At 40.7% G+C, this 17,414-nt stretch overlaps 2 protein-coding genes across 7 annotated transcripts in view; one reads left to right on the top strand and one right to left on the bottom strand.

The window, feature by feature from the left end:
• Positions 1 to 570, bottom strand: part of LOC104926395 (sodium channel protein type 2 subunit alpha) — a 33,516-nt gene extending 32,946 nt beyond the window's left edge. For 2 of the 3 annotated variants that reach the window (XM_019257476.2, XM_027291625.1), the window contains exon 1: positions 216 to 570. The gene's annotated coding sequence lies outside the window, so the exon portion shown is untranslated. The remainder of the gene's footprint in view (positions 1 to 215) is intronic. The other variant, XM_019257474.2, reaches the window with a different exon arrangement.
• A 5,294-nt stretch (positions 571 to 5,864) lies between these two features.
• On the top strand, positions 5,865 to 14,135 carry LOC104926406 (nucleolar and coiled-body phosphoprotein 1). 4 transcript variants are annotated; one of them, XM_019257448.2, is made up of 10 exons: positions 5,865 to 5,979; positions 7,525 to 7,682; positions 8,011 to 8,212; positions 8,296 to 8,554; positions 8,774 to 8,815; positions 8,904 to 8,986; positions 9,071 to 9,253; positions 9,332 to 9,431; positions 11,201 to 12,724; positions 13,062 to 14,135. In XM_019257448.2, the coding sequence occupies exons 2-10, from the start codon at positions 7,591 to 7,593 to the stop codon at positions 13,067 to 13,069; spliced, it is 2,493 nt and encodes an 830-aa protein (XP_019112993.2). In that variant the 5' UTR covers positions 5,865 to 5,979; positions 7,525 to 7,590; the 3' UTR covers positions 13,070 to 14,135. The 4 variants fall into 4 exon arrangements, with proteins under 4 accessions (XP_019112993.2, XP_027147645.1, XP_019112992.2 ...); XM_027291844.1 differs by lacking the exon at positions 5,865 to 5,979 and adding an exon at positions 6,767 to 6,886; XM_019257447.2 differs by lacking the exon at positions 5,865 to 5,979 and adding an exon at positions 6,847 to 7,060 and having other exon boundaries at positions 13,062 to 14,134.
• The last annotated feature ends 3,279 nt before the right edge of the window (positions 14,136 to 17,414 follow it).

Below are 17,414 nucleotides of genomic sequence, written 5' to 3'. Positions count from 1 at the left end.
GTCACGCGCGCAATTAGCGAGAGAAATCAAACAAAACGCGAATAAAATCAAATAAAATCCATCCGCCGCGTCCATTTCACACGTAAGACGTCCAACATGCTTTTCGTCTGTGTTGTCTTATCAAATATATGAAAGTTCAATGGAAGTAAGCTGTCATGTCAAAAATAAATAAATAAAAGGCTGAGAGAAGCTTCTCCAAAGATCTGAATACTCACCACCATTACGGTGCCCAGCAGGTGAGGACCCTGAAGGTAGATCCCATATCCCCGAAAGAATAATCCTTGATTTAAGCGGATGTCTCGTCAAGTGTGAGGTTTATAATCTCCCTTTTTTTTGTGACGGATTATTATTTAATAAGCGCTTCTTTGATTTTTTTTTTCTTTTTTTTTTTTAGCCGCCCTTGCTTTCCGTGGAGAAATCAATCCGCGCTTCCGGTTGGTTGGGCATCGCAGGCTGGGAATGAATGTGACTGTCGCAAGATGGCCTGAACGTACAGCGAGTGTCAGAGCCACAGGGGAAGCAACCTGTTGTTAGTGAGCGAAACAAATGCCAGGGAACCAAAGCACAATTCATAGCTCATGTTGAATATTGCCAGCCAATAATTAAGGTTGTGACAGTTCTCATTCGGTTGCATTTAAAAGTTGCCTCATCTCTCATGGACCCATGTTTACTATCAGATAGAATACTTTTTTTAAAGCTTATATATGAAACAAACTCAAGTTTATTATTATTATTATTATTATTATTATTATTATTATTATTATTATTATTATTATTAGTATTGTACTGACAGCACAGAAATCCTGCTGTATGTTTTATATATTAAATATAGTCTTTATTGATGACAGTACACTCACACCTCATCTTTAGTCACTGATATTTTGCTGACGTCAGAGGCTCCAGATTTGATGTAGTGACATGAAAAGTGAAATTTATAGACTGCTAATGATTTATTTATTTATTTTATTTGCTGACATGGAGGTGGAGATGGAGGTGTCAGGAAGCTGGGCGGTGCTCGCCTCACGTGGAGACCACATTGTGGGGGTTGCAGGCAGACGTCGGCGCTCCCTCTGCAGGTTTGTTGTGGATTGGCGGCATCTGCTGGACACGCGGTGGAACTACACTACACAGTATAAACGCGTTTACATAACATTTGCAGTCGGGGAATAAAGTTATTTTTTTTCTGTAGTCTGTAGTGATGGGAATTCGGCTCTTTTTGGAGAGCCGGTTCTTTTGGCTCTGCATACTTTAAGGAGCCGGCTCTTTCGGCTCCCAAACGACTCCTCACATTTTATTAATTGGTTTATTATTTAATTATTATTATATTTTTATTTATTATTATTGCTGTTATTATTATTTTATATTTTTAAATGTTATTATATTTTATTTTATTTTTGAAATTGTAAAGCACTTTGGTCAGTGCATGCGGTGTAAAAATGTGCTATATAAATAAAACGTACTAACTATTTAATTAATTTATCGCCCAAAATAACGCAATAATGTAATAAATAATGTCTCTCGTCTCCCTCCTGTCATGTTTGTCCTCCGCGACCGCTGTGTGCGTGTGTGTCTGTCACCCCTGCTATACCAATTACGTGCAGCTTTCAAACAAAAAAGTTTTTTCCCCCACTAGTTTTTTTTTTCCTCTACTTTTTTAATTGAAAGCCGAACGTGATTGGTCAAGATGTGTGAGAACAGGCATGGCATGAGGGAGAGTGTCAGGGGAAGGAGACAGTGAGGCACTGAAGTGAAAAAAAAAACGGCTCCCTAAATCGGCTCCCAACGAGGAGCCGGCTCTTAGAACCGGATCGTCCGCGACCGACACATCACTAGTAGTCAGAAAACTGAGCTATTGTGAAACTGTTGGAAAAGGGTGCACAGAAAATGTATATACAGTCACTAATATAAACTTATACACTATAATGGATGCTTATTATGAATTTACTTACTGTGTGTGAGCTCCAAAGCCACAGTGAGCAGGGGTGGACACACCCCTCAGCTGTCTGGGTGCAGCAGTTTCACTTCAACATGTGCAACATAACACACCTGTGTCTCATCCTATCTATGGATTATCTATCTATAACCGCTGCAGCATGGTTTCCTGTTTTGGCCGTTCAGATTGTTTATCCTTTTATTGCACCAGGTTTCTACAGCCAAAGTTATAATTTCCACAGATAGGATGGGGTGACTTTTCAAAAATCCAGTTTTTGTCACTCCCTGTGTGCTCACAGCATCTTCTAATGACCTTTTTTTTTTGCCCCCCTAATCAGAATGTCTGGCATTCCCCACGGTGTCACAGTCAGCCGAGGCAGACACACCCCTTCAGCTCCACGTTGCATGTCACTCTACTGTACACAGTTTCACATGTGTGAACATAACAATTTTTTTTACAAACTTTATATGATTATTATTATTATTATTATTGTTATTAGAGGAGCACAGCATAAGAGGCAAAATTCGGGACAAATAAACCCACCAACACACAGGTGAAGGAAAAGATATTTAAATGCATGCACTGCTTCACAGGTCATAATGTGTCATTTTATGAATCGGATAAAATGTTGCTTACAATTGACAGCTAAAGCTGGAAAAGACTGTTTTTTTTTTTACTTTTCACTTTGCCTTCTTTATTTAGATTTATTGTCTTATTTAGAGTGTTATCAGTCAAGTTCTCCATCAGTGGCATTAAATATCAATACAAATAAGTGTTTTTGAATCGTGTTCTTGATCTTAAAGACCGTTTTCATTATAATGTGATCTGTGGTGTATGAACTAATTAATTAGCATTCACTGTTTTTGTAGAAATCAAACCTCTGCTTTTGATTCCAGCTGTGAATTCCACTCATAATCATATTTTCTATAACAATCAAGTCTCCAAAGCAGCCTAACAACAAGTAACAATGAGCAAATGAAGTATCGCTGTATGAATAAATCTGAGCATACTATACTTTAACCATATAATAGCAATCATGTGACCCAAATCATATGAATCAGACTGCATGAGCATCTCAGCTCAGAGATAATGTGATTTAAGTTCATCACTTGAACACGTATTTATGGTTTACAGATATGAAACGGTGCTAAGAACACATGGAGAGCTCCCATATATATGTAGAGAGAGAGTTTCCCTGGTGTGAACTGTGTTTCCAAACCTGAGTTCACACTCGTCTTTCTTGGCATAGCTCTGTGACTTTGCTGCAGGTTTCATTAGAAGCAGAGTGATGAATTTGGAAGACCACGTTTCCAACAGCAGGATGTCAGAATTAGCTCGTGGCATGTCGAAAGGAGGTTTCCTTCAGTGGGTTAGTTTGTCGCTTTGTAAACACTCCAGCTTAGCCTCCTGTTTCTGGCTGGGCTCCTGTTTCGATGCTTTTATACAGTGAATCCAGAAAATGGTGAAAACAAAGGCAGTTCAGTGAGTTCATGTCTCACACAGATGGCCTGGCATATGTGTACTCACTTTCTATAAATGCTCAGACTGAACAACAACATGGATCCGGCTGTACGCATTCTCTTCTGCTCTTCCTGAGTTTACATGAATCTATTCAAGAACGAGTTTACACGAGCCCGACACGGGGAAATGAATTCATCGTGTTTGCTATTATGATTTCCTTTGACAGGAAAAATAGAGCATGTCAGTATCTCACCACTTATTTCATCCCTTATAGCAAGTCCAGGATGGAAATGAAGCTACAGGCCTGAGCTCCTCTAGCTATCCCTGTCCTTAAGTGGATGCATTGAAGACGGCGAGATGAAAACAAACTTGCAGTTTAACACCTTCTACCTGTTTATCTCACAGTGGAGCGAAAGCTTTCTTCCACTTCACGACACAATAGAGAAAGACAGACTGGATGGTGTGACTAACAGGCTTTTCTGTTTGTCTCTTAGTCATCAAACGAAGTTCATTAAAGAAGACAGTCACACTGTGATCTGTTTACTGCAGCCAGCTACTGTAGAGGCCCACTGAGACTCCACTGACAGACTTCACAATGAGATTACAAGATTACAGTCAGTGTGGACATGTGTTCCCTGCGCCTAATTTGATTAAAACTCCCACCTAACTGCATGTTACTGCTCATCCAACTGTATATAGATGAATCAGGGGCTTTGTGTGGTACCACAGCAGCTCACGTTAATGAGTTTCTGTAATTCATTAGCGTGTTACAAAACATGATCTCTTCAAGGAAGGCTTGACTAATCGCAAATTTTATTTAGGAATATAAAAGCCAGGAAATCCTTCTTTAAATCAAAGCTGTGGGTAAATAACGGTGCTATAATTACTCTGCCCTATCTACAGTACTAGATCTATAAAAACACAAGTACAAAGTAGATTACCAAAGTATTTTAATGCCTTTTCCCTGTTGCTATGTTTTGGAGCCTTAAAATACAGAATGCAAAAATAAGGCTGTCATCAGTGCTGATTAATCTAAAATTATGTCATTTGGTCATAAAATTGGTCATAACTGAAGATGTAACATAATGGTGGTGCTAAATATGATGCTTGCGTGGCTAAAAATACAAACACCCAGAGCATATGAAACTGAAATGCTGGAAACTTTGGAAAAAATAGGTTTGGTAAATGTCCTTTAATGGTGTTTCAACAAGAAATATTTTGCATAATAACTGTCATTGTTGCCTAAGATGTTTTTTTTTTTTTCATTTTTCCAATCTGTGATGTTTAATGCAATGGTTCCTGCCCCCTTAAAATAAAGCTATGTTTACTCGTGACCGCTTGTCAGAGGTTGTATGTCTACAAGTTGCCAACAAGACATAATCCATAATTCATTATAAAGGAAAATGTATCCACAAAAGAAAAAGCAGAAAGCCTTACTTAGAATATGCAATGGGCAGGAAATGCACAAACAACGCAAAAGGCCCTGTTTAGAGCCAGCGTTTAGTTTGTCTGTTCTGGGCTCCTGTAGAAACATGGTGGTTCAATATGGCGGCCTCCAAAGAAGAGGACCCCTCGTGTCTGTATATATAAAAAGCTCATTCTAATGTAACAAACATAACAATTCTTATTTTCAGGTGATTATACACTCATGGAAAACATGGTTGTCTATATTATATTCAATTTTTGTCATATTCTATAAATACAGCCATCTAAATATGACACACTGGACCTTTAACCCATTCCAGGAGTTATTTTTGGTCTGCACTACTCCCTCAACTTGCCTCAAGTGCTTCTTCTCAGCCAGCGATTTACTACGATACCCAGAAGACCTTAACAGCCCACAGAGGACCGACATGAACTCGTTTCATTCAGCTGAGTTTACACGAGGAAGTGGAGAAAGAGAGAAGCAGCGACAGAGATGGCTCAGCAGGTGTGAGAGAGTGGGTTTTTCCAGCGGAGCAAACACAGACTCATGCTAAAACTGAAACCTAATATTAATTCTGACCTACTGTCAGGGGAGATATTGGTATTTCTACCTGTTTGATGGATTTCTCCCCAAAGTTGTGCTGAAATTACTTTAATCTTTAATGTAACATCATTTTAGTTAAGCCAGTTTTCTGTGGGGATAATATGTTTTTGTATTGAATTGACCCCGGAGCATTAGAAAAGGGGATTAAGCTCAGTGTGTCTGCATGCTGTACAGTATGATGGACTATTGTATAATTCAGAGCTACAGGGGATCAGTAGCTAATGTGGATTAGAGGCCCTTTTAGTGCTATACTCTTTTAACATTGATGTGGTTGGGGAAGAGCTTTCACACAGCCGACTGGTTCCCCAGGTTACAACATGCATGCCCATGTGCACCACCACCAAAACCAACACCTCCCATACACACACACACACACATATAGACATGCAAAGTACTGTCACATGACTGGGCAGGGCCTGTAGGTGTGGTAGGTCAGTCTGTTAAACAGGGATTACAGGGGAAGGAGAACCTCTCTGTGCTTCAACCTCTCTCCTCCTACAACTTCATAACACAGAGAAGAAAGCTGAAGCAGAATGGGAAGAATCTGTGGACACGGGTAAGTGTAAAAAATAATCTATGGATGCTTGTGTAATTAATGAATGGATTGTAAATGTTTGAGCATGGAAGGACGCAGGCTTTTTAAAGCACTAATCCCTCTTACTCAAGAAACAGTGTAAGCTTATTTGGCTGAAGACAGACGGGCTGGATGGACCATGTCCTGTATGAGTCACTAAGATATTGTTGATAAAGATGACTGTTTATTGTATGGTTGTAGTATTAATCTAATGCATATTAACTCTACAGCATACAGAAAAATAGCACTTTTATTTGGCTTTATTTATATTCAGCTTACTGTAATACTTGTATTGAGCAGGAATAATAATAGAAATAAATACACAAACGTTATAATTTATCAGTATACATACATGAATACGTGTATGAGTCAATTAACAGCTAAATAAATAATGTGGCTTTAATTTTTAACGAAAAAAATCGACTGTATTATTTTTATATGTAGCTATTTTTTTAAACATATGCAAATAAACAATTATCAAAATTCAATATATATATATAGGGAATTTGGATAATTTTTGTTGTGGGTTAATATATATATATATATATATATATATATATATATATATATAATTGTTGATAATTGTTGTTGTATATATATACAATTATACACTTAATATATATAGAAAAAAATGTGCAAAAAATGTTTAACATTGAAACAAAAAACATATCTATCCGATATATATATATATATATATAGATATATATATATATCTATCGTAAGGGCATCGTGTGGGTTTTGTTGATGAACAGACACGCGCAGCTGCGTTGTGTTGTCGTCACGCTCCGCCGAGCGCCTCGAGGGCGTTGACTTTAATCAAACTGTTTAAAGAGCCTGTTCCTGTGTGACGTTCAAGAACCACGCTGGGGCTCAAAGGTGGAGACAGAGGGTGGGTGAATTCCTGGAGGGGGGGGGGTCGGTTGGTGTTGGAAGGAGCTGCAAACGTTCATATTAGTGCTCATGATTCAGGTTTGAAGGACGCTTTGAGAGTTTGTTTTCATGTGGAAGTAGTTTTGTTGGATTTGGACTGTGATGTGTCACCACTGAGGAAGAGGCTATTCAGGTAACCCTTGATGTGATTGAGAAAATTAAACTATTTTCAGATTGGAAATGAATATCAGCTGTTTTTCTTCAATATATTTGAATTTTTTGAACTGCTAGTTGGACATACATTACTTTATCTTTTTAGATTTGCCATATTTTTCTTAGAAACTTTCTAAGAAATATTATATTTTTTGTTCGTGTCTTTTGCCGTTTGCACCCAGGGATACGAGGGAAACGCTATTTCAGTTCTCTGTATGTCCTGTACATATGGCAGCATTGACAGTAAAGTTGACTTGACTTACCTTTTGTCTCAGGTGAATTCTCAAGACAATTAATTGAGTCAGTGAATAACCCAATGCGAGTTAAAGCCAAGCCTTCAGATCTCATATTTGAAATGTTTCAAGCAGTTGTAAGACGTCGCTCATCGGGTGAGGTGTGGCATCACTCTTAAATATAACTACTGAAATATTTCTTCTCTCTCAGGAAATTCACCTGACCTCCGAAAAACAGCATCACATCTGGACAAAGTTTCCTTGAAGGTCCCTCGTGATGGATGAGCAGGAGAATCCTTTGGAAAGAGACCACTGTCTGTCCGTGGTTCTGCCAGGGGGGCTGGAGAAGAACACCACAGTGCATGGAAGGTAGGTTATATTATAAACCGTGACCTGGTCCCTGCTAGTTTAGACTGCATTACACGAAATGTAGGATCCAGTGTTTTTGGAGCCATACAAGGGATAAAATCAGGGTATCTTGATTTTTATCTGGCTGGAGTGCCCCTTTAACCTGGTCTTGGTCTCAGCTGCTATTGGATGTTCAGATCTCTGTTGTTCCTAAAGAAACTCCTGTATCTTTTTTTTGTATGCATTGAGAGATTTTTGCATGGTTTGCTGAGAACCCTGATGATCTTGATAACATTACAATAAGACATAGGTTATTTATTTGTTTTCTTTCTTTGAATCAACCCAACAGTAAACCCGTGATGGACTTACTGGTGACCCTCTGTGCAAGCTACCACCTGAATCCATCCGACTACACCGTCGAGGTTCTTTCGCCCAACAGGAACAACATTGGCTTCAAACCAAACTCTCCTATTGGCTCACTAGAAGCGGAGAAGATCGTGCTGAAGCCCAGAAGTGTGGAGGAAAAGATAAGGAGGCCGTACATGCCTGAGGTACAAAGAAAAGTGTTTCTCTCATAGTATACATAACTGGAAGACATAACCAATGAGAACTGAACATTTATCTCTCTTTGCAGGCGTCTGTACGTCTGTTGATAAACTACAATAAGTCCCATAAGACCGTGGTGCGAGTGAATCCCAGAGTGCCCCTTGAGATGCTGCTGCCGGTGGTGTGTGACAAGTGTGAGTTTAACTCTGAAACAACCATCTTATTGAGAGACTCTCATTCCAAAGAGCCGCTGGACCTGACCAAGACTTTAAATGAACATGGCCTGAGGGAGCTTTTCGCCAAAGACACAGCTGAGGTTCAAGACCAACCCAAGACACCTGAACCAGGTATGTTAGACAACATAACATTTGTGTACCAAAATTGGCACCACAATGCTTGTCATGTTTGTTTTTTATTTGCTTTGTTCTTGTTCTCATGCTCTGACGGTCAACATATGTCATCTAGAGGAAGTTAATTAGGCATTTCGTGTCTAACCTGTTTATGTATATATGTGTTTAGACTGTGCAGTCTGATCTGATAATGGCATTGTTTTCTGTCTGAAACAGCTGTCACGCCAACAGAGGTCATCTCGCCACCTCCTCTACAAGGTAACACACAAATACAATGATGCACAGTGTCCGTGTTATCCACTCTTTCTGCTACAGATCCTTTATTGATCGGAATCTTTCATCTTAGACCTGCCAAAGAGGGTGAAGAAACAGAAGGAGAACACAGGATTCCTCAGCTTATTCAGACGAGGGAAGAAAAAACCTGAAACGGTACAGTATGTTGTCAGCTTGTGGCAGGCTATGATGGTTACTTAAATCTGCTTGTCACTAAACTGTACGTTCCCCTCCTTGTAGGAAGTGGCAGGGAGTCTTCCGGCTTCACCTGGCCTCAACAAACAAGTGAACGGGCAGGATGTTTCCACTTGGAAAACCCCTCCAGCAGATATGCCCAAGAAGAGACGAGCCCCTCAGCCGCCCATGAGCGTGTCACAGAGCGTGCCTAGCAACCTCAGTACCTGTCATCTGAGAGGAACGCCGGTGGGTTCAACTTCCACCAAGGGATGGAGGTTTGTGTCTCACAAGCAATCCTCTAATAATGCCATTGTCTTTCTGTAGAGATCTGCTGAATCCACCTTAAGGAGTACCAAGCGGAGGGCCCCACCTCCTCCCAGTGCAAACACCAACCAGGAGGTGCAGGTGGACACTGAGGTTAAAGGTAAAATCTTCATTGATAGTTAAGGAGCACTCATTTTAATGGTAAAGATTGAACTCTTAGCCTGTTTAACACTTAAAACAAACAATAAAATTCAGACCGTCCAAATGCAGCCTGATCCCAATGGTGAGCTTTGTGTTTATTTTGCCATCTAGTGGTGATGGGTGGTCGAGCAGCAGATATGAAATATGCTGGTACAATAATCCCAATTGACCTTTTACAGTATTTCAGTGGAAATCAAAAGGGGTTTAGAGTGGGGTGAATTCTTGTGTCAGACCAAATCCTTACGGCTTCAGTCAGCGGCGCGCGAGGTCAAGAGAGATTGAAGTTAAATCAAGATTAAAATGTCAAAGCGAATGGCATCAAATAGAAGATTTAGCAGTTAAATCCAGCGCAAAACACAGCTTTTTTTATCAGTCAGAACAATTTAACCCCCGTTCAGGGCAATTAAAGTGACCCAGAGAGCCTTGTTCATAGAACATATTGGCTTCAGGCTGCTCCAGGATAAATCCCTCTATTGTCCGAGCTTTCATTCCCCCTGCATTAGTCTGTCTGACATGCTTTCACCACCTGGCTTCAGGTTCTCTCCGTACACGGCTTCTTTTGACTGATTTTTGCTTGCTTTACTTGAATGGACAATGATCATTTAGGTTATTAAGCACAAGAAGCGCTTCAAAGTTTCAGTGCTCTAATTATCGCTCTAAATTGCCTCCAGCGGCGTCGGCGTCTTGGTTCACTCCCTTGTTTTCTTTTAGCCACGCTCGTGCAACACTCTGCTGAGTCTGTATCAATCCTAGGCTGCAAAAACAACTCCCAGTAAAGAGTTGACGATGACATTCTTGATCCTGTCCTCCTACACTTACATAACCATGGTCTGTTCCGATCAGAATCACATTTTCACATTTTGAGATTTCACTGTTTCTGACTGAAGATCGCCGCCCTAAAGCCGAGCTGTTTCTCCTCCCTGCTTACAGACTCTGTGTTACCTGATGGGGTGATTGATTGAGGGCTGCTGCTGCTGCTGCTGCTGCTGTCGTCTCCTTTTCCTCTCCTCCTTCCACCATCCCTATTCTTCCTCCTCCGTCCTCCTCCTGCGTTGGCCTCTTCTTCCTCCTTCCCATCTTTAGTGGCTTTTATGGATGTCTGTCACTGTTGCCCACTGCACTTAAATCATTTGTCCTCTTTTGATTTGGGTTTTATTTCCGTGGAAATTCTGTAACTTTTGTGTATTTTCCTTTTTAATGGGTTGGATTTAAACTAATTGTTGTGCCTTTTAATTCAAATCAGAAGACAGGTGAACAGTAGTATTTGATAAATGAATCATTTATTTTGGTAAATTCTTACTTTTCTTTCATTCTTGTTGTAAAATGATAAATGTTCTGTTTCCCAAAATCATGCTTTTATGTTCCATGCTTATTTCCGTCTCGTCTTTATAGTTCTACCTATTGTATGTTCATATTTTTTATATATTTATGTTTATGATTCTTTTATCTCGACTCTTCTGCTGACTCATTTAGACATTCTGCTTTTTCAGAAAATGTAACATTTTACGATTTTATATTCAGGAATTTTTCATTGAAAATGTAACATTTTACGATTTTATATTCAGGAATTTTTCATTAATCTGTTCGTTTTATTACAATAAAATTGTGAATTATTAATTTAACTTTATTGAAAAATGTGTTTGTCTGTAAAATTTCTATAAACCAACATTTCCTAGACCCCTTTAATTTGAAAAATTCCATCTTACTAAGTCTTTCCTGTTTCTCCAGGGACTCCAGCCTCCCTGAACACTGTGGAGGAGCTGAGAGAAAGCGACGAGTCAGACTCACTCTCCTCATCTTCATCACCACATCCATCACAGCCGCGGTCATCCTCATCCTCCTCACGTCCATCGTTGGCTCATCTCTGCGAAGCGGCTGATCCGTATCTGCCTTCGTTCCGAGGGAAAGACTTATCTGACGCCCGCTGCGCTCTTGCCAAAGTCATGACGTCCTCCGTTTCCAAACGAGTGCTGGTCAAGCGTTTGAGGAATTCCACCACCTTCCCGAAATTTTGTAATGGCTCCACCTTTATGTCCACGAGGGGTTCAGATAATGGGGTTTTCTGGGCAGAGCCAGTTCTAACAGCCAACCTTCCTACCGAGCCTGAGTGGGAGGATCCTGTACAGAGGAGAGGAATGACCACTTTCAAAGTGGTTCCCTCAATGAAAGAAAACTGCCACGATCCAGAACGCACCCTGGGTGTTCCAGATCAGATAACAGTAGAGTGTGAAGCTTCTCCACAAGCTGGCAGAAATCAAACCGAGGCCAAGGAGGATCCACGTTCTCCGGACAGATCAGAGACTGAAACACCTCCGCAGAGTCCAGAACCCTCTTCTCAGGAGACTCGCACTGCATCTCTTTCAACTCCACTTGATTTAGACACCCAGGATTGTCCAGGCTCGCCTCTTGCTGAAGTTAAGGACAGTCTTGAAAAGGAAAAGGGTGAACCTGAAGTCACATCCGAGGTGATACCAACAGCACCGTCAGATTGCAGTGATGGAGAACTTGGGTCTCTCCCACCTCCACTTGATTTAGATATCCAGGATTGTCCAGGATCACCTCCCTCAGAGGTCGGTGGCACTATAGGAAAGCCGAAGGAAGAGGATGAACCGGAGATCACATCTGAGGTGATACCAACAGCACCATCGGACTGTAGTGATGGAGAACTTGCATCTCTACCAGCTCCACTTGATCTGGACTACCAGGATTGTCCAGGATCACCTCCCTCTGAGGTGGAGGATATATTTGAAAAACCGAAGGAGGAGGATGAACCTGAAGTCGCATCTAAGGTGATACCAGCAGCACCGTCAGACTGCAATGATGGAGAACTTCTCAGTGATGTTCAGATCAACTCAGAGGATCAGAGTGAATTTCCCCAAAGCCCTAGTAGACAGTCTGTAAGTCCAGATATGGACCATTGTGGTTCATGCACTGAGGAGAGGGAAGTTGAGGAGGAAGAGTTGCAAGAAGAAGATGAAGACGAAGACAGCTTCCCTCCCCCTCCTCCACCTGTCTTCTTTGAAGACATAGAAGTCATTGAAGAGGGTAGAGAAGTCACTACTACTGAGAAGTCTGCCGCTGCACCAAACGCTCTGGACAGGATGATGGCAGCCCCATCCAAATTTGCACAAGCGGTAGCATTGGCCGTGCAAAGGTCTCGCTTCCAGCGTGGTGGTAAAGTTGTAGGCCCTCAGGACCCAAAGGGCCCGGACGATGCACTTCCCTCACCACCCAGGTCCATATACCAGTACGGTAAGTACCACTGAGCCTCACAAGACGATGGAATGATGGGTCCTACATGAACAGTCTTCAGTACTTATTCATACTGACATGAAAATGACAAACAATCAGACGTGAAACACATAATTATTCAATTCAATATAGAAGAAATCCTCACATAGTAAAAGGGGGAATAGATATGCATTTCTTTTAGTCCTCTTTGATACAAACTGACATGCAGACGTTGAATGCGTGATGACAAGTATATTTCTGGACATGTGATGCGCCTGCCCGAGGCCTTTTTAATTCCTGCCTATAGAGGGAAGACGTGTCGTAAATATTTCTGTTTTTAATCTCGCCTCTGCTGCAGGTGCCTGACCGGCTTCCTCAAACACGCTTTGAATGGAAGTCCTTGTTTAGGGTGAGGATTCAGAGCCGGCTGAGGACACCAGATTCACTTTGCGACCTCCGGATAACTTAAACAAAAGACTTCTGGTTTCTATAATCATTTTTTTTGTTTGTTTCTTTGTCTCATTGTACGTTGGACTTTATGTTCACAGGTTGAACATAAACATTTTCTGTTGTTGAGTAAGCCAAATGTACAGGACACGAGCTGTTGAACTGACAATGTCCTGTTTTTTCTTCATGTGCCAAGGCGGACAGAACGCTGACGTGAGAGCTTTTGTTTGTTTGTGTAAAACTAAAGAAAATCTACTCTCAGTACTATCCTTGTTTGTGCTTGATTTTGTTCTCTCCCTCAGGGTGTATATTTTTTTTCTGATTTTTAAGACATGAAGAATGCAGTAAAACTCATGAAATCCTGCAAGACTGTTTTGCGTTTTAGTCAGCAGGTGGCAGAAGAGCATTGTATCTAAAATGAACATCCTGACTGTGAGGTCTTTTTTTTTTTTTTCCATCATGTGAGAGCTGTGAACGCATCACAAGAGAATAAATATCTGTAAATATTGTTTTCTAATTAGCCAGAAGCAACTAATGAACTTTGATGACATTGTTTTTGATATTCAATTATATTTAAATGTTTGTCTGAAGGCTGTCTTTGTCTGAGAATCCACCTCCCCTTTTTCAAGGACTTTCCCAGAACAAAAACCTACATGCAATATTTAACGGAATATGAGAATTTCCAGCAACAAAATGGAGGAAAAAAAAAAAATCCTTGTTGGAAGCTTCAGTTTCATGCCAAGCATCTCAACACCTTCCTGAATAAACTCAGTCCACTTTGCTCACATGCACACACTGTTATGTCTTTAACGGAGCCATACCTCAGGGCAATACTGCATAGCTATACTTGGGTGCCAAAAGAATCCGCACTACTATACGTATTGATCCAGCCCTGGCCTTGGAGGAACAGCAAGGAGCTATGCGAGGTAGAGACCCAGCCAGAACCGCCTGTGGCTAAAGCTCCACGTTTGCCAGGCCTGGACTGAGTGGGCTCGCTTCAAGACTTTCTCTCTCTCTCTTTCTCTTGCTCTAACGTTCCTTGCTCCACCTGAGGAAAAAGAGAGAGAGAGCGAGGAGGACGGGTTGCTGGTGGATGATGGGAGGTGACCGTTGACCCTGTCGTGTTTCCGTGGCGCTCCCCCCAGAGGGGGCGCCCGGCCCTCAAGGGCACAGCCGTGTCACACTGCCGTTGTCATGGAGAATGCCATTACCGCCCCTAAGGGAGAGAGCCACGTCTAACGTTTAAAAGAAAAAAAAAAAGTCTGTGGAAAAAGAAACACACATGCTGGAGAGAAGCTCCTTTCCTGCCTGAAGCATGATATCCAGTGTAAGTGACAAGTCTGGCATTATCCTTTTTTTTTTTTTTTAGCAGTGAAAGGTTGAATTTCAACCTGAGCGGCGATGTTCGTGATTATGCAGACAAAAGAAAGCTGGATTCATAATGCAGTATAACACGAAATGCCTCTCTTGTCATGTACATTTATGATCCAGCACGTGACATCAGATGCTATCGGCACAGATGAACAAAAAGCAGACGTCTAACACAAAGAGGTTCCGCTGATTATCGGAGACGGGGCGGAGAGAGACGCGACCAAACAGGGTGTTCGAAATCCTGGAGGACACTTCAGTCGCATGAGCACATCCTGGTTCAAACGAATGAATGAGGAGGCCGTGGTATGAATGCAAGACACTCATCAACATACACACCGGAGCAAACGTGGACTGTTGTTGATATGACATGAACAAACTGCGAGTGTTTGCAGGATATTATATAGGCATGGATGAACATGAATTTTGGATGTCCCCATTTGTACAGCGTGTACCACTGCAACCACCGCCATGGCAACATTTTCTAACCTTACCCCACCCACGCAACCAGCATCCACTCATAACCTCTAAATGAAAAGAAACATGTAACACTTTAATACATAGACGGAACAATATCAGGAAAACACTGTTATATATTCAAAAAAGCAGCATTAGAACAGCTCTATAGTAAAAACTGTTTTAAATCATTTTACATTAGAACAGCTCTATAGTAAAAACTGTTTTAAATCATTTTAAAAAAATGAGCAACAAAACTAAAAAAAATGCATTTTTGCAGCAAACCACCTGAAAAGATGTTGTTGATTAGATTAGGTTCAACTTTAGTGTGACTGCACAAAGTACAATAACAGAGACAATGAAATGCACTATGCATATAGGATGTATAAATAACAGTGCAGATATAAACACAAATATGTTAGCAAGATATATATATAAAGTGAAATGAATACACTAAGATATATATATATAGTGTAATTATACAATGCAGGTTAATTAAGTTAATATATGTATAGTATGAACTGTACGGTGTAAGTAAAAGTAATTAAATTGGTCGCCATTATATACAGAATAAACAGCTACATTTGAACAACACTATTGGTTAGATATGGGCAGTGTAGACAGTATAAATATGTATTAGTGTGTGGGGGCATAGATGCAGCCAGCACCAGAGATGAATTACATTCAGGTAACACAGTCACCATGTATTGATTTTAATGTTCCTCATTGATCTTCATACCAGATTTCTATATAATTAATAGGATGCCATTTAACTGCACCTGTGCAGAGAGAACACGTGTACTTAAACCTAATATCAGGCACTATAGAAACTATACACAGAATGGATGCCGTATTATGTATTTACTTTACTTACTGTGTGTGAGCTCCAAAGCCACAGTGAGCAGGGTGGAAACCCCCTCAGCGTCCTGGGTGCAGCAGTATTTTCACTTAACCATGTGCAACATAACACACCGGTGGTCGCATCCTATCTATGTGATTAGCTATCTAGAACACGCGCAGCATGGTGTTCCTGTTTTTGCCGTGCAGATTTGTTTATCTTTTATAGCATAAGTTTCTATCCCTACAGCCAAGTTATAATTTCCACGATAGGATGGAAGGACTTTTCAAATCCAGTTTTTTGTCACGCCCTGTTGCTCACAGCATCTGCTAAATGACCATTTTCTGTTTTTTTTTGCCCCGCAACAAATGTCTGGCATTCCCACGGTTGTCACAGTCAGGCCGGGCAACACAACCCTTCAGCTCCACGTTGCATGTCACTCGACTGTACACAGTGTTCACGCGTGTGTGAACATAACAATTTTTTACAAACTTTATATGATTAGTTAGGATTTTGTTATTAGAGAGCACATCATAAGAGAGCAAAATTTCGGGACAAATAAACCCACCAGCCACAGTGAAGGAAAGATAGTTAAATGCATGCACTGCTTCACAGGTCTAAGGTGTAATTATATTATATTAATCGTATAAAAATTTTTTCTTACATGGACAGCTAAAGCATGGAAGAAAGACTGGTTTTTTTTTTACGTTTTTTTTTTTTCACTTTGCCTTCTTTATTTAGATTTATTGTCTTATTTGAGTGTTATCAAGTCCAGTTCCCACTCCATCAGTGCATAAATTCAATACAAATAGTGTTTTTGAATCGTGTTCCTTTGATCTTAAAGACCGTTTTCATTATAAATGTGATCTGTGGGTGTATAACTAATTATTAGCAGTCACTGTGTTTTGTAGAAAGTCAACCTCTGCTTTTTGATTCCAGCTGTGAATTCAACTCATAATCAAGATTTTCTATATACAATCAAGTCTCCAAACAGCCTAACAACAAGTAACAATGAGCAAATGAAGTAGCGCTGTATGATAAAGCTAAGCAAACTAATACTTTAACCATAGAATAGCAATCATGGTGACCCAAATTCATATAATCAGACTGCAATGAAGCATCTCAGCTCAGAGATAATGTGATTTAAGTTCAATCACTTGAACACGTAATTTATGGTTTACAGATAGGAACCGGTGCTAAGAACACATGGAGAAGCTCCCATAGATAGTAGAGAAGAGAGTTTCCCTGGTGTGACTGTGGTTTCCAAACCTGAGTTCCACAGCGGGTGGTCGTCTTTCTTGGCATAGCTCTGTGACGTGGCTTGCAGGTTCATTAGAACAGAGTGATGATTTGGAAGACCCGTTCCACAGCAGGATGTCAGAATTAGCTCGGTGGCGATTCGAAAGGAGTTTCATTTCATTGGGTTTAGTTTGTTCGCTTTGTAACACGCCGCTTAGGCCCCTCCTGTTTTCTGGGCTGGCTCGCTGTTCGATGCTTTTAATGCAGTGAATCCAGAAAACGGTGAAACAAAAGGCAGTTTTCAGTGAGTGTCATGTCTCCACAGATGGCTGGCAAATGTGTAACTCACTTTTCTAGAAATGC

The sequence above is a fragment of the Larimichthys crocea genome, chromosome XIX, assembly GCF_000972845.2.
Source record: "Larimichthys crocea isolate SSNF chromosome XIX, L_crocea_2.0, whole genome shotgun sequence".
NCBI classification, from domain to species: Eukaryota; Metazoa; Chordata; class Actinopteri; family Sciaenidae; genus Larimichthys; species Larimichthys crocea.
Note: the sequence above shows the minus strand (reverse complement) of the source record. Positions and strands in the feature narration are given on the sequence as shown.

Coding starts and splice junctions, on each gene's coding strand:
- LOC104926406 (XM_019257448.2), top strand. CDS start 7,591: ATGGATGAGCAGGAGAATCCTTTGGAAAGAGACCACTGTCTGTCCGTG. Junction 8,555..8,773: donor ACCCAAGACACCTGAACCAG/GTATGTTAGACA, acceptor TGTCTGAAACAG/CTGTCACGCCAACAGAGGTC. Junction 9,432..11,200: donor GGTGGACACTGAGGTTAAAG/GTAAAATCTTCA, acceptor CTGTTTCTCCAG/GGACTCCAGCCTCCCTGAAC.